Source organism: Natrix helvetica (genome assembly GCF_964273705.1).
Source record: "Natrix helvetica genome assembly, chromosome: 7".
Classification (NCBI taxonomy): domain Eukaryota; kingdom Metazoa; phylum Chordata; class Lepidosauria; order Squamata; family Natricidae; genus Natrix; species Natrix helvetica.
The window spans coordinates 72,902,762-72,915,022 of NC_138558.1; the positions used below are offsets into that span (position 1 = coordinate 72,902,762).

Here is a 12,261-nt window from a genome sequence, read left to right on the forward strand (position 1 = left end):
AACCTGGCTGCAAGTCCCTTTTTCGGTGCTTTCTCAGCGTAACGTTGAACGGTCACTAAATGAACTGTCGTAAGTCGAGGACCACCTGTGTTTGCAGCAATTTGGCAATGCAATGAGCTAAAAGGATTAAGCTCTCCTCTTTTTCTTTCTTTTTCTTTTTGTAGAAAATAAGGCCAAGGAATGAACAGAAGGAGAATGAACTGATCATTTCTATCCTGAGAAACATCTATGAAGAAAAGCAGAAGGATCACGTCCACCTCGGGGAAGTGAAACAGGTCTGCAATTTCCTTTTTCCTATATTTGTTTTGAAAGAAAAGATGGGGAAAATGCTTTTTCTAACAGCAATCGTGTAGGAGAGCAGGACTGTTTTAAAAAAAAAAAAACGGGCTGCAACTTTTGGGGAAATAGATGTTTGAAAGTTGCTGTACACCAACGATCTCGCCAATACAAAGCTATAGGGTGGGGAGGGGGTCAAACTCAGGGGTTGGTTGCTACAGGTTTCCCCGGATTAGGGAGAACCCGTAGCTAACGTTATGGCCAGTTTGGAGAACCTCCAAATCCCACCCCTGGCTGGCCCCCTCCCACCCCACCACTCCTCCATCCTAGGAATCTGCACGCAGCCCGTTTTGGATATGAGGTAAGTGCAGGGCCCGCCAGGAGACTCCGGGAGGGGAAAAAACAGGCCTCCCTGAAGCTTCAGAGAGCCTCCTGAGCCTGGGAGAGTCAGTTTTCACCCTCCCAGTGGCTCAAGGAAAGCCTCCAGAGCCTGGGGAAGGCAAAAACGCCCCTACCCACCCAGTGGTGGGTTGCAGACGGTACGCCCCGGTACAGGCGGACTGGTGCCTGCTGGGAGCACCAGGTACCGTTCCAGTACGGTGCTTCGGAGGGCCCGTCCACCCTCCTTACCAGTATTTAACCCAACTGGGCCATTTGCGCCTGCACACACAGCGTATGGCGCCTGCGCGACACTCCACCAAGTAGCTGGATCGGTGGTACCGGTTGCGACGGGATCCGGAATCCACCACTGCCCCCCACCATGATGCAGGAGGCTGACTAGGCCACACCCACATGGCCACACCCACCCAGCAACTGGGCAGAGAACCTGTTGCTGAAATTTTTGAAGCCCACCCCTGGTCAAAATCAAGGCCCTGGGGTTGGATCTGGCCATCCCATCCCATCCCATTCTATTTTAAATTTTGTATGCCGCTGCTGCTGATTGTAAAACTGGGCCAAACAGTTGCCAAGAAAATGACCAAATGGGGACTAATTAAACTACATGGAGTATATTCCGAAGCCTTTTACATTTCTGGGCAGTTTTCCTATTACAAAAATGTCCCTTGGAAAGTGAACGCTTTTATTATTGTTTTTTTGAAGTGGTTCCTGTTGGTTTATCTTTCTTTTCTTTTTACCGAATGCCTTTGTTATCTTAACCTCCTAGACCGGTCAGTCTTCTGCAGAAGCCGTGGGAAACGAAATGCCCAACAGCACAACCCGGTTCAAGCTGGACATGCTGAAGAGCAAAGCGAAGAGGTCGCTTACGGAATCCTTGGAAAGTATTTTATCCCGCGTAAGTCTCTCGACTTACTGTTGCTATATTGGGGGTTGACCTCCAAGTCATGAAAGATGTATTTTTGCACTAAAACAAACAACTATATTTAAAACCAAACCACTAAACACGCAACTGGGTATGTGTTTAAAACGATGGAAACCATGAATTACATTATTTAGGAGTATCCATCGGTGAATACACAGCCCATTCTTTTAATGGGAATTTAGACAAATTGTTCAGACCTAGGCTTCCCAAAAGCACAAAGCTGACTCCTCGTCCTGATAACCCCCCTTTTATTTAGTTTATAAAGGGAATTCCTCTCCAGCAAAGTCCCGGCCAACAGACTTTCAAGAGATTTCACAGCTACAGACCTTGATCAGGCTTGGAGAGCTGCCAGGCCGATATCTTCTAAACGCCATGCTGTAGCAGCAATTACTTGGCAAGAAGTCAGGAACAGATCTTCACCCTTATGAATTGAACTAATTGTCTCCTGCAAACTCCACTCCCCTTTCGCTCATCTTTATTCCCTATGGGAGGGGCTGTTCACCGTCCACCTGTGGCTTTACTCCTGAGTCGGCCCTTGTTCCTTAGCTGCTCCCTTCTCCTGGCAGCTCTGCGAATGCGCACACTGGGAACAGGCTCCAGCTGTTCTTCTGCTCCACTGATCTCCGACTCCGAAGGCAGCTGATAACTGTCGGACGGCCCTGGCCCCATCTCTGCCTCCGACACAGAGCCCTCATCAGAGCCTTCCCCAGACTCCAGGACTGGCCCATGTTCCTCCCCAATCTCCTCACTGAGTGTGCCACTAGTTTCGCTGGCTGCTGGCAGGCCGCAATACAAATATTTGGTTATTTTCAATATTTCAGACTTATTAATCAAGTGTCAAGAGGGGGGGAGATGCAAGTAGGGTACAGCTAGTCCTCAACATACAAAAGTTCATTTAGTGACCATTCACAGTTAACAACGGCAATGAAAAAAGCGACTTAGGACTGTTTTTCACACCGTCGCAGCATCTTCATGGTCAGATGATGAAAAATTCACACGCTTGGCAATTGACTTGTATTTATGTCCGTTGCTGTGTCCTGAGGTCGTGTGATCCCGTTTTGCGACCTTCCGATGAGCAAATCCATGGGGAAGCCAGATTCATTTAACAACCGGTTTAGTACCTTATCAACTGCAGTGATTCACTTACCAACCGTGGCAAGAAAGGTAGTAAAATGGGGCAAAACTCACTTAACAGCCGTCTTTCTTCGCAGTGGAAGTTTTGGGCTCCATTGTGGTCATAAGACGAGGATTACCTATAAGCGAATTCTTAGCTGATCCCCAAAACTAAACTTAATAATGTTCACAGCACAGCTAGAATCATTAAATTTAACAATTTATGCATTCCAAGGAATGCCTTTTACAAGAATTTTCATGCTTCTTTATATATGTACTGTATATCTTTATATATTTTAAATGCATATAATAATACGAGGGTCTTCTTGGCAGGGAAATAAAAGTAAAAGCCTGCAGGAAACTTCTGGAAGCATTGATTTGGATAGCTCCTTATCCAGCACGCTCAGTACTATAAGTAAAGTAAGTGAATTGTATGTTGCAAAACCAACACAAGCAATGGAAGAGTTCACCTTACAGTTTTCTTTTCATAAAATGTTTAGCCTCTGATAAATGATATTTTATTTTTCAAGATCAAAATCATTTGATCCTATATGTGCTGCTAAGCTTGGAAAATAGACCAATTTACTTACCACAGGGGTGTCCAAACTTGGCAACTTTAAGACTTGTGGACTTCAACTCCCAGAATTCTAATTCTAATCCCCAGAGCTGGCTGGGGAATTCTGGGAGTTGAAGTCCACAAGTCTTAAAGTTGCCAAGTTTGGACACCCCTGACTTACCGTGTTTCCCAAAAAATAAGACAGGGTCTTATTTTCTTTTGACCCCCGAAATAAGCCCTTGGCCTTATTTTTGGGGAGGTCTTATTATTTTTGAGGTCCAGGAGGCGGCGAGACTCATGGCTGCTGCTGTGTTGCAATATTTTCCGGGAGGGCTTATTTTTGGGGGAGTGCTTATTTGAGCTCATGCACTCAAAAGCCCGATTGGGCTTATTATCCGGGGAGGTCTTATTTTTGGGGGAAACAGAGTGCTATGTGTACATCTGAATAATTACTCAATACTAATAGGCAAGAAAATTGAAACAATTTATGTCCAGGATGCAAGGGGTCTCTAGATATTTTCTCAGCCCTCTTTTTAACTTATGCAGTGTCCAGGTCCTCAATGGAAGGCAGGTTGGTAGTAGGTTGTGTTTTCTGCAGTTCTAATTATACTCTGAAGTCTGTGTCTGTCCTGTTTGGTTGCAAAGCCAAACCAGACAGTTATGGAGGTGGAGATGATAGACTCAATAATTCCTCTGTAGAACCGAGATGGCTATATTGACTGCTTTGATCAAAGAAAAGAACACACCCACTTGGAAACCACTTTTGCACTTTATGCTCGAGATGGATAGAAACGAAACTTTGATTTGGAGTTGTGCTGATTAGATCGTTCACAGTTTTGCTTTGTTCGACAGGAAACATCTGTCGGCGACCAGGAGAACCATTTCTCCCCGGACAGCCCTCTGAAACCAAACGGATCGGTGGACAATCTTGACCTTCTCTCGACCGCATCCGATGAACCATTGGAAGAACATCCTGCCCAGTCTGCCTACCAGGCCTTCAGAAGGCGAGCTAACACCCTGAGCCACGTCCCGTTGGAAACCCAGGAGTCGTTTGACTCGGTTGAAACCTCTCAGTCTGTTTCACAAAGAAAACTTCTGAGGTATCATTCTATGACCACAGAGACTCCAAACCAGCAAAAGTAAGATTCTAGCAGGGGAAGGGAGAGGCATGGGGAGGAAATGTTTACAGGTATGATTGTCCACCTTGGGCAACAGAGAAGGTCCTTGGGATTCATTCTTTGTCATAACTGCAGCACGGTTGGAAATGTTGAGATGATGTAACAGCATCTGCTTTCCATGGGAATGTGCTTTATGAGTGCAACTTCTAAGCCATCTTTATTAATGACTAACTGATAACCCAGCGCTGCCCGGGTATTTATTTATCCCAACCCTCCTTCCGTGAATGTCACCGCGAGTTCTAATGTTGGGTTTCCCCCCTTGTGGAGTACTGGAGGGAGCCCCCTTGTGGAGTACTGTGAAGCTATTACCATGGCACCTCCACAACGCCGTACAGTAGAAGTCATTTAAAGCAGTACGGTAGAAGCCATTTTAAGGCACAACAGGCTGTATCTTAACAGAACACCCCCCCCCCGAAGGGTGTTAGGGGTGTCTTACCCCCACAGTTTTTGTTTCCAGAGGGTAAGTCATCTGTGTACCAGGTTAGGTTGAAATTGCTTGAGGTGTTCCAGAGTTATGCTATAGATAGATAGATAGATGATAGATAGATAGATAGATAGATAGATAGATAGATAGATAGATAGATGATAGATAGATAGATAGATAGATAGAAATATAATTTTAGATAGATAGATAGAAATATAGTTTGATAGATAGATAGATTGATATATAGTTTTAGATAGATAGATGATAAATAGATGATAGATAGATAGATAGATAGATAGATAGATAGATAGATAGATAGATAGATAGAAATATAATTTTAGATAGATAGAAATATAGTTTGATAGATAGATTGATAGAAATATAGTTTTAGATAGATAGATGATAAATAGATGATAGATAGATAGATGATAGATAGATGATAGATAGATAGATAGATAGATAGATAGATAGATAGATAGATAGATAGATAGATAGATAGATAGAATTCATTACCCTTATTAACTGTTAATTGGGTGAGGGAGCAGGCATCCATCTTTTGTGATTTTGGACATAGAATGGTGATTTATTTATTTATATATTTATTTAGATTTATAAACCGCCCCCTCTCCCAAAAAGGGACTCGGGGAGGTGTACAGTCAATGAAACACCGATAAAATACATAAATAACAATATAAATAATATATAAACAATTAAATACTTAAGCATTTGAGTGGAGGAGGTGAGACTGTACAAAGAAATAAATATAGTATAAAAGCCCTAAAACGTCCCAATTAAAATACCCAAACCCAATTAAAATATATCCCCGGGAGGTAAGACTAAGAGTGTGCCAGGCCAGCTAATTGAAACAGGTGAGTCTTTAGTTTTTGACGGAAGGAACGGAGGTCAGTGGTGGTTCTGATGTCGGGGGGGAGGTCATTCCAGAGGGTTGGGCCCATCACAGAGAAGGACCTACTCCTAGGTGTCGCCCGCTGGCATTGCCTGGTGGACGGCACCAGGAGGAGTCCCTCCCTGTGAGAGCGGATTGGTCGTAGGGACGTGTGTGGTAGGATGCGATCCTGCAGATAACTAGGTCCTATGCCATGGAGCGCTTTAAAGATGGTAATCAATACCTTGAAACGCACCCGAAAGGCCACAGGCAGCCAGTGCAGCTCGCGCAGGAGGGGTGTTACGCGGGAGTATCGTGCACTCCCCATGATGGCCCGCACGGCTGCGTTCTGGACTAGCTGTAGTCTCCGGATGCGTCCCAAGGGGAGCCCCATGTAGAGGCCATTGCAGTAGTCCAGGCGAGACGTCACCAGCGCGTGAGTGACCGTGCATAGGGCACTCCGGTCCAGTAGGGGGCGCAATTGGCGCACCAGGCGAACCTGGTGGAACGCCCCCCTTGCCACGGCTGCCACATGGTCATCCATTGACAGCCGGGCATCAAGGAGGACGCCCAAATTGCACGCCCGTTCCACAGGGGACAGTTGTTCGCCCCCTATGGCCAGCGATGGTATCAGCTGGCTGAACCGAGGTGCCGGTAGCCACAGCCACTCAGTCTTGGAGGGGTTGAGTTTGAGTCTGTTGTCCCCCATCCAGACCCCGACGGCTTCCAAACACCGGGACATCACTTCGACAGCCTCGTTGGGGTGGTTTGGGGTTGAAATGTACAGCTGAGTATCATCAGCGTACAGATGGTACTCAACCCCAAAGCCACGGATGATCTCACCCAGCGGCTTCACATATGCATTGAACAGGAGAGGCGAGAGGACCGACCCCTGTGGCACCCCACAAGTGAGTGGCCTTAGGGTCGACCTCTGCCCCCCTGTCAACACACATTGCTTCCGGTCGGAGAGGTAGGAGCTGAACCACCGCAAGACGGTACCTCCGACTCCCATCCCCTCCAACCGGCGATTAAGATGATTGATTACTCATATCTATATACAACAGTCTACAGAACGAACAGTCAACATTAGATTGGCCCTAGCTAAGAGCTAATGGAATTGAAGAGGAGGTTGGACTTACACCCTTTATGAGTATGTAAGGACTCCTGGCTGATTCTTTTCTTGACTCCACCACGAATCCTTCTCAGTAGTTATTTGGTCTCACAATATAAAAAAGGTTGAGGCTCTAGAAAGAGGGCAGAGAAGAACAATAAAAATGATGAGGAGCATGGAGGGTAAAGTGCAGTATATGAAGAACAGTTGCTAGAATTGGATATCCGTAAAGGAGACGATTCCAACTGGATATGTCTCATTTAATGAAAAGAAGGACCAGGGGTGACATGATAGCAATGCTCCTATAACTAATGGGTTGCCACAAAAAAAAAGGGAGTCGAGCTATTCTCAAAAGCAGTGTGATCCCCAAACCTTTGGGCACCAGGGACCGGTTCGTGATCCTCTGCATAATATTTTTGTTGTTATCGCATGTAGAATGCAAAATTAATGCAACCGCATCAGAGGTAGTATTCAGCCGGTAGCCCTGACTATCAGTTGGCCCCGCCCACCTGCCCCTGCCCTATCCTGTCCTTTATTTTGTATGCCCGCTCTGGCCTTTGATCTTGATCTTGTATTCTGATTGGTTGTGAAACTCCCACGGGGCCATGCAGGGGCAACTCTTTAGGCTGTGCTTTGAGTCCACGTTTGGTTGAGCGTTGCTTCTTCCCAGGTGCCCTGTAGTGAGATGGGTAAAGGGCTAATACTATCATGCCTTTAATCCCATCACCCTGGAGCTGAAGGGGGGAGATCTTTGTTATGTAGAGTAGACTGGCTCAGGCCTTTTAATGGCCCATTGAGAAAGGTGGGGGCTATTAAGAGTGAGCCTACTTCCTGCCTAAAAACATGTTTCTCCATTTCTGATCCAGGGAAATATAATAATGTGCCTTTTCAATATTTCCCAGGATATTTCATTTTTCTAGGAGAGGGCTAGGTTTTACCTTCCTACAAAGATAAGCAGCTGAGCTTCTAAATGCTCCATTTTCAGCATTACATGCAAGTGCTTTAGGCAAGCATGCGCAACGCATGCGCTCCCTGAAGTGGTTGTTTAACTGGCAGCATCCCACCACTGGACCCCATCCTTTCTTCACTAATTATTTTTTTCCCATATTGACATAATCTTCATCTTAAATACAGGCAATCCCCTATTGGCAGTTGAGGCCAACATTTCTGTTGCTAAATCCAACATTTGTTAAGTGAGTTTTTGCCCCATTTTCCGGCCTTTCTTGCCACTGTTGTTAAGTGAATCACTGCATTTGTTAAGTGAGTGACATGGTTGTTAAGTGAATCTGGCTTCCCCCTTGACTTGGCTCATCAGAAAATCACAAAAGGGGATCACGTGACCCCAGGACACTGCACCTGTCCTAAATACCGTATTTTCCAGAGTATAAGACTCACCTTTTCCCCCCTAAAAGAGGGTGAAAATTTGGGTGCGTCTTATACACTGAATGTAGCCCCACCTACCCACCGTCCCCCACCCTTCGGCCTCTGCCTCCCAGCAGTTTATCTCCTTGCAGCAAACAGGGAAAATGGGGCTTGCGGAGGCTGCAATAGGCTATGACAATCCCTGCAGCCTGAAACAGCTGATGATCGGGAGGCCCATGCTGACAAATGAAAGTGAAACTTGCTGTTTGCTGCAGGAGGCAAATTACTGGGAGGCAGAGGCAGATTTTTTTTTCTTGTGCTAATCAGGCCGTTTGCTGCATGGAGGTAAGACAATAACTATAAATTCCTATAAAATGTTCAAATTCTTAGACTTATTTTTGAAAGACTGCTTTATTATTGTTCTAGACAGCTTAACAAAATGAAGAAGCTTTTTAAAATGAATGCTTGATCTGAAGAGGCTCATCTTTATTTAAATAACAAAGAATAAATATACTTCCAGAAAGCACATCAATTTTAACAGCTTCTGTAAAAGTATAGTCTGAGATGTAACACCACAAACAGTGTATATCGTCTGTACTGTTTGCTGTTTGTTGCAAGGAGGCAAATTGCTGGGAGGCAGAAGCAGATTTTCCCCCCCTTGTTTTCCTCCCCAAAATCTAGGTGCGTCTTATACTTTGGAGCATCTTATACGCCGAAAAATACGGTACATGCCAGTGGCCAAACGTCTGAATTCTGATCACATGGCCATAGGGATGCTGCATCAGCCATAAGTGTGAAAAACAGTCATCAGCCACTTTTTTTTAGTGCCATTGCAACTTCAAATGGTCACTAAACAAACCGTTATGAGTTGAGGACTGCCTGTAACCTGTGACTTTTCTGGAAATACTGCAAAATTGGATGTAAGCCCAGGCGAATTTTATTTCTCGCCTAAACGTAATAACACAAAAAAAGAGACATGCCTGGGATGAATTGTTACCGGCAAGAAAAGGAAATGAAAATAGGAATATGAGAATTCTGAAATAACAGTGTTCCATTGTCCTCTTTTTGAACCTGGTTTCTTATCAGGTTTATCACAACGGTATTTCCAACTAGACAGGGCTTGTTCAGTAAGAGTTGGTTAGCCTTTAATGGCAGCTTCTTAGATGTTAGACAAGCAAGCTTCTTATTTTGGACGTGAAGTTGATTTTTGCTTTGGTTTTAGGTTTTAGGTCCAGCATAAAGGAGAAGGTTGCCTTTGGGTTTGCTTTCTTTGAAATTCTCGAAAGCTCTCCCGTTCATGGGCTGGACGGTTTGTTTCAAACTTTCCAGACTAGGAACGGTGAGAGAAAATATGTCGGGTTTTAGGGTGACCTTCAAACGTCATTTGAACTTCATGTACGTTCTATGAACAGATGAAGAACTCTGGTTAAACAAACATGCCACAACTCAATATATGCGTCATGGCTTTGGGGCAACTGTCTCTATTTTGGTCAGAAAAGAGATGATGAGAGTAGACTAGACTAGACAAGAGCAGAATGCAGAACAGAATAGAATAGACTAATGGAATGAAGTATTAGGATAGGGTAGGAGTGGAGTGGAATGGAATGAAGAATTAGGGTAGAGTAGAGGTAGAGTGGAATGGAGTAGAGTAAGATTAGAGTAAGAGTACAGTAGAGTAGAGTAGAATGGAATAGAATAGAATAGAATAGAATAGAATGAAGAATTAGGGTAGGGTAGGAGTGCAGTGCAGTGGAATAGAATAGAATAATGGAATGAAGAATTAGGATAGGAACAGAACAGAATAGAACAGAATAGAATAAGAATAGAACAGAATAGAATAAGAATAGAATAGAATAGAATAGAATAATGGAATGAAGAAATAGGATAGGACAGGAGAGGACAGGATAGGGCAGAACAGAACAAAACAGAATCCCAAAGGTGCTTTTTCAAGAGGCAACTGGACTTTCTGGTTTTTCTTTGAAGACATTTCGCTTCTCACCCAAGAAGCTTCTTCAGCTCTGACTGGATGGTGGGGAATGGAAGCTTCTTCAGTCAGAGCTGAAGAAGCTTCTTGGATGAGAAGTGAAATGTCTTCAAAAGAAAAATATCACCAAGTCCTGTTGCCTCTTGAAAAAAAGCACAACTTTGAGACAACTTCGCAGGTTGCCAGATAATTTTGGACGTCCTTCCCCTGCACCTTGCACCCTCTGGGGTTGCCCTTTGAACTCTACTAAGAGCATGCTCAGCATGTACCGTTTGATATGCAGGATTGGTACATCGTAGTGTTGGAAAGAAACTGGTCTCAGCGCTGTTGTTGTATGTCAGACTGGAAAACAGTAATAAAGCATTTTTAAAGCATGAAAGCTGTAAGCAGCAATACCTGCTCCTGGCATGAATGTATTTAGTCTACTCTGTCTTCATTCTGACATCATCATCATCATTCATGATCAGTAGATCCGTGAAAAGGTAAAAGGACTTTAATGTGCTTCTTGATGCCACTTTCTGTGCCTAATTAAACTCTTTAATAATTAATCAAAGTGCTTGAGCTCTATCTTTATTTTTACTTTCAGCCTTTCTGTATGCGTATACTTTATTTGACCTTCCTTCCTTCCTTCTTCCACCCATTCATCCATTTCACCTCCCTCTCCTTCCTTCCTTCTTTTTCACCCTCTCCTTCCTTTCATCCATCTATTTTCCATCTCATCTTTCCTTTGCTTTCTCCTCTCTTGCCTTACCTTTCTTTCCTTCCTTCTTTTTCACCCTTTCTTTCTTTCCATCCATTTTCCATCTCACCTCTCCTTTCCTCCTCTCTCTTCTCTCCCCTCTTGCCTTCCCTTGTCTCTCCTTGTCTTCCTTCCTTCTTTCCTTTCTTTCCCTCACCTTCCTTCCCCATCCCTCCCTCCCTTCCTCCCTCCCTTCCCCTTATAAAATCTGACCAGGGCTGCCAGCAGCTCTAAGCCTTCTGCGGGTCAGGCATCACCAGTTGCTGCCCTGCCTTCTCCAGCTCGACTTCCATCCTCATCCTCCTCACCCAATTTCTTCAAGCGTCTCAGGCATAGTTCAAGCGGAGAACAAGGCAGGCAGGCCATGCCGAAGAGGTGAGGAGAGAGACAGAGAGAGGGGGGAGGGAGGGAGAGGGAGAGAGACAGAGAGAGACAGAGAGAGGGGAGAGGGAGGGAGGGAGAGGGAGGGGGAGAGGGAAAGAGGGGTGGAAAGGGAGAGGGGGAGGGGGAGAAAGGAAGGGAAGAGGAAGAGATGGAGAGAGGGGGAGGGAGGGAGAGAGGGGGAGGGGGAGGGGAGAGAGAGAGAAAGTGTGTGAGTGTGTTTGGCAGTGCATCACTTCATAACGATTTTTACCGATGACGTTTGGTACCTTGCAAAGAGAAGTCATGAATTAAACCGAAATAAGTCAACAGTTTCCAGGATCTTGGAAAAATAGCCCTTATCTTGCTACTGTGGTGTAGCTCTTAGTTATGAGTTAACTAATTAATTACATGTAAATCTAGGAAGAAATAAAATAAAATTTGGTGTAACTTAGTCAAAGTCTCGGGTTGAAATAAGCATAAGCTCAGCCAGTCACAAAGTTATTCTCATTGATTGCACCTACATGAAACCACAATCCAAACGGACTCTTATTGATTCACGTAATATGTGTCACATCATGGGACGTGGTGGCTCAGCAGCTAAGACGCTGAGCTTGTCAATCTGAAAGTCAGCAGTTTGGCAGTTCGAATCCCTAGCGCCGCGTAATGGAGTGAGCTCCTGTTCCTTGTCCCAGCTTCTGCCAACCTAGCAGTTCGAAAGCACATAAAAATGCAAGTAGAAAAATAGGAACCACCTTTGGTGGGAAGGGAACAGCGTTCCATGTGACTTTGGCCTTTAGTCATGCCGGCCACATGACCACGGAGACATCTTCAGACAGCGCTGGCTCTTTGGCTTTGAAACGGAGATTAGCACCACCCCTAGAGTCGGGAATGACTAGCACATACAGTATGTACGAGGGCTACCTTTACCTTTATCTTCAGTGTTTATAACAC

At 44.8% G+C, this 12,261-nt stretch overlaps 1 protein-coding gene across 7 annotated transcripts in view; it reads left to right on the forward strand.

Moving 5' to 3' along the window:
* The window catches only part of TBC1D1 (TBC1 domain family member 1), a 90,899-nt gene that overhangs the window by 53,368 nt on the left and 25,270 nt on the right, over positions 1-12,261 (forward strand). For 4 of the 7 annotated variants that reach the window (XM_081959787.1, XM_081959788.1, XM_081959790.1 and 1 more), the window contains 4 exons: positions 165-275; positions 1,439-1,567; positions 3,041-3,127; positions 4,116-4,402. In XM_081959787.1, the coding sequence (XP_081815913.1) occupies positions 165-275; positions 1,439-1,567; positions 3,041-3,127; positions 4,116-4,402 (614 nt within the window). Of the gene's footprint in view, positions 1-164; positions 276-1,438; positions 1,568-3,040; positions 3,128-4,115; positions 4,403-11,296; positions 11,323-12,261 lie in introns of those variants that run through there. The other 3 variants (XM_081959789.1, XM_081959791.1, XM_081959793.1) reach the window with 2 other exon arrangements.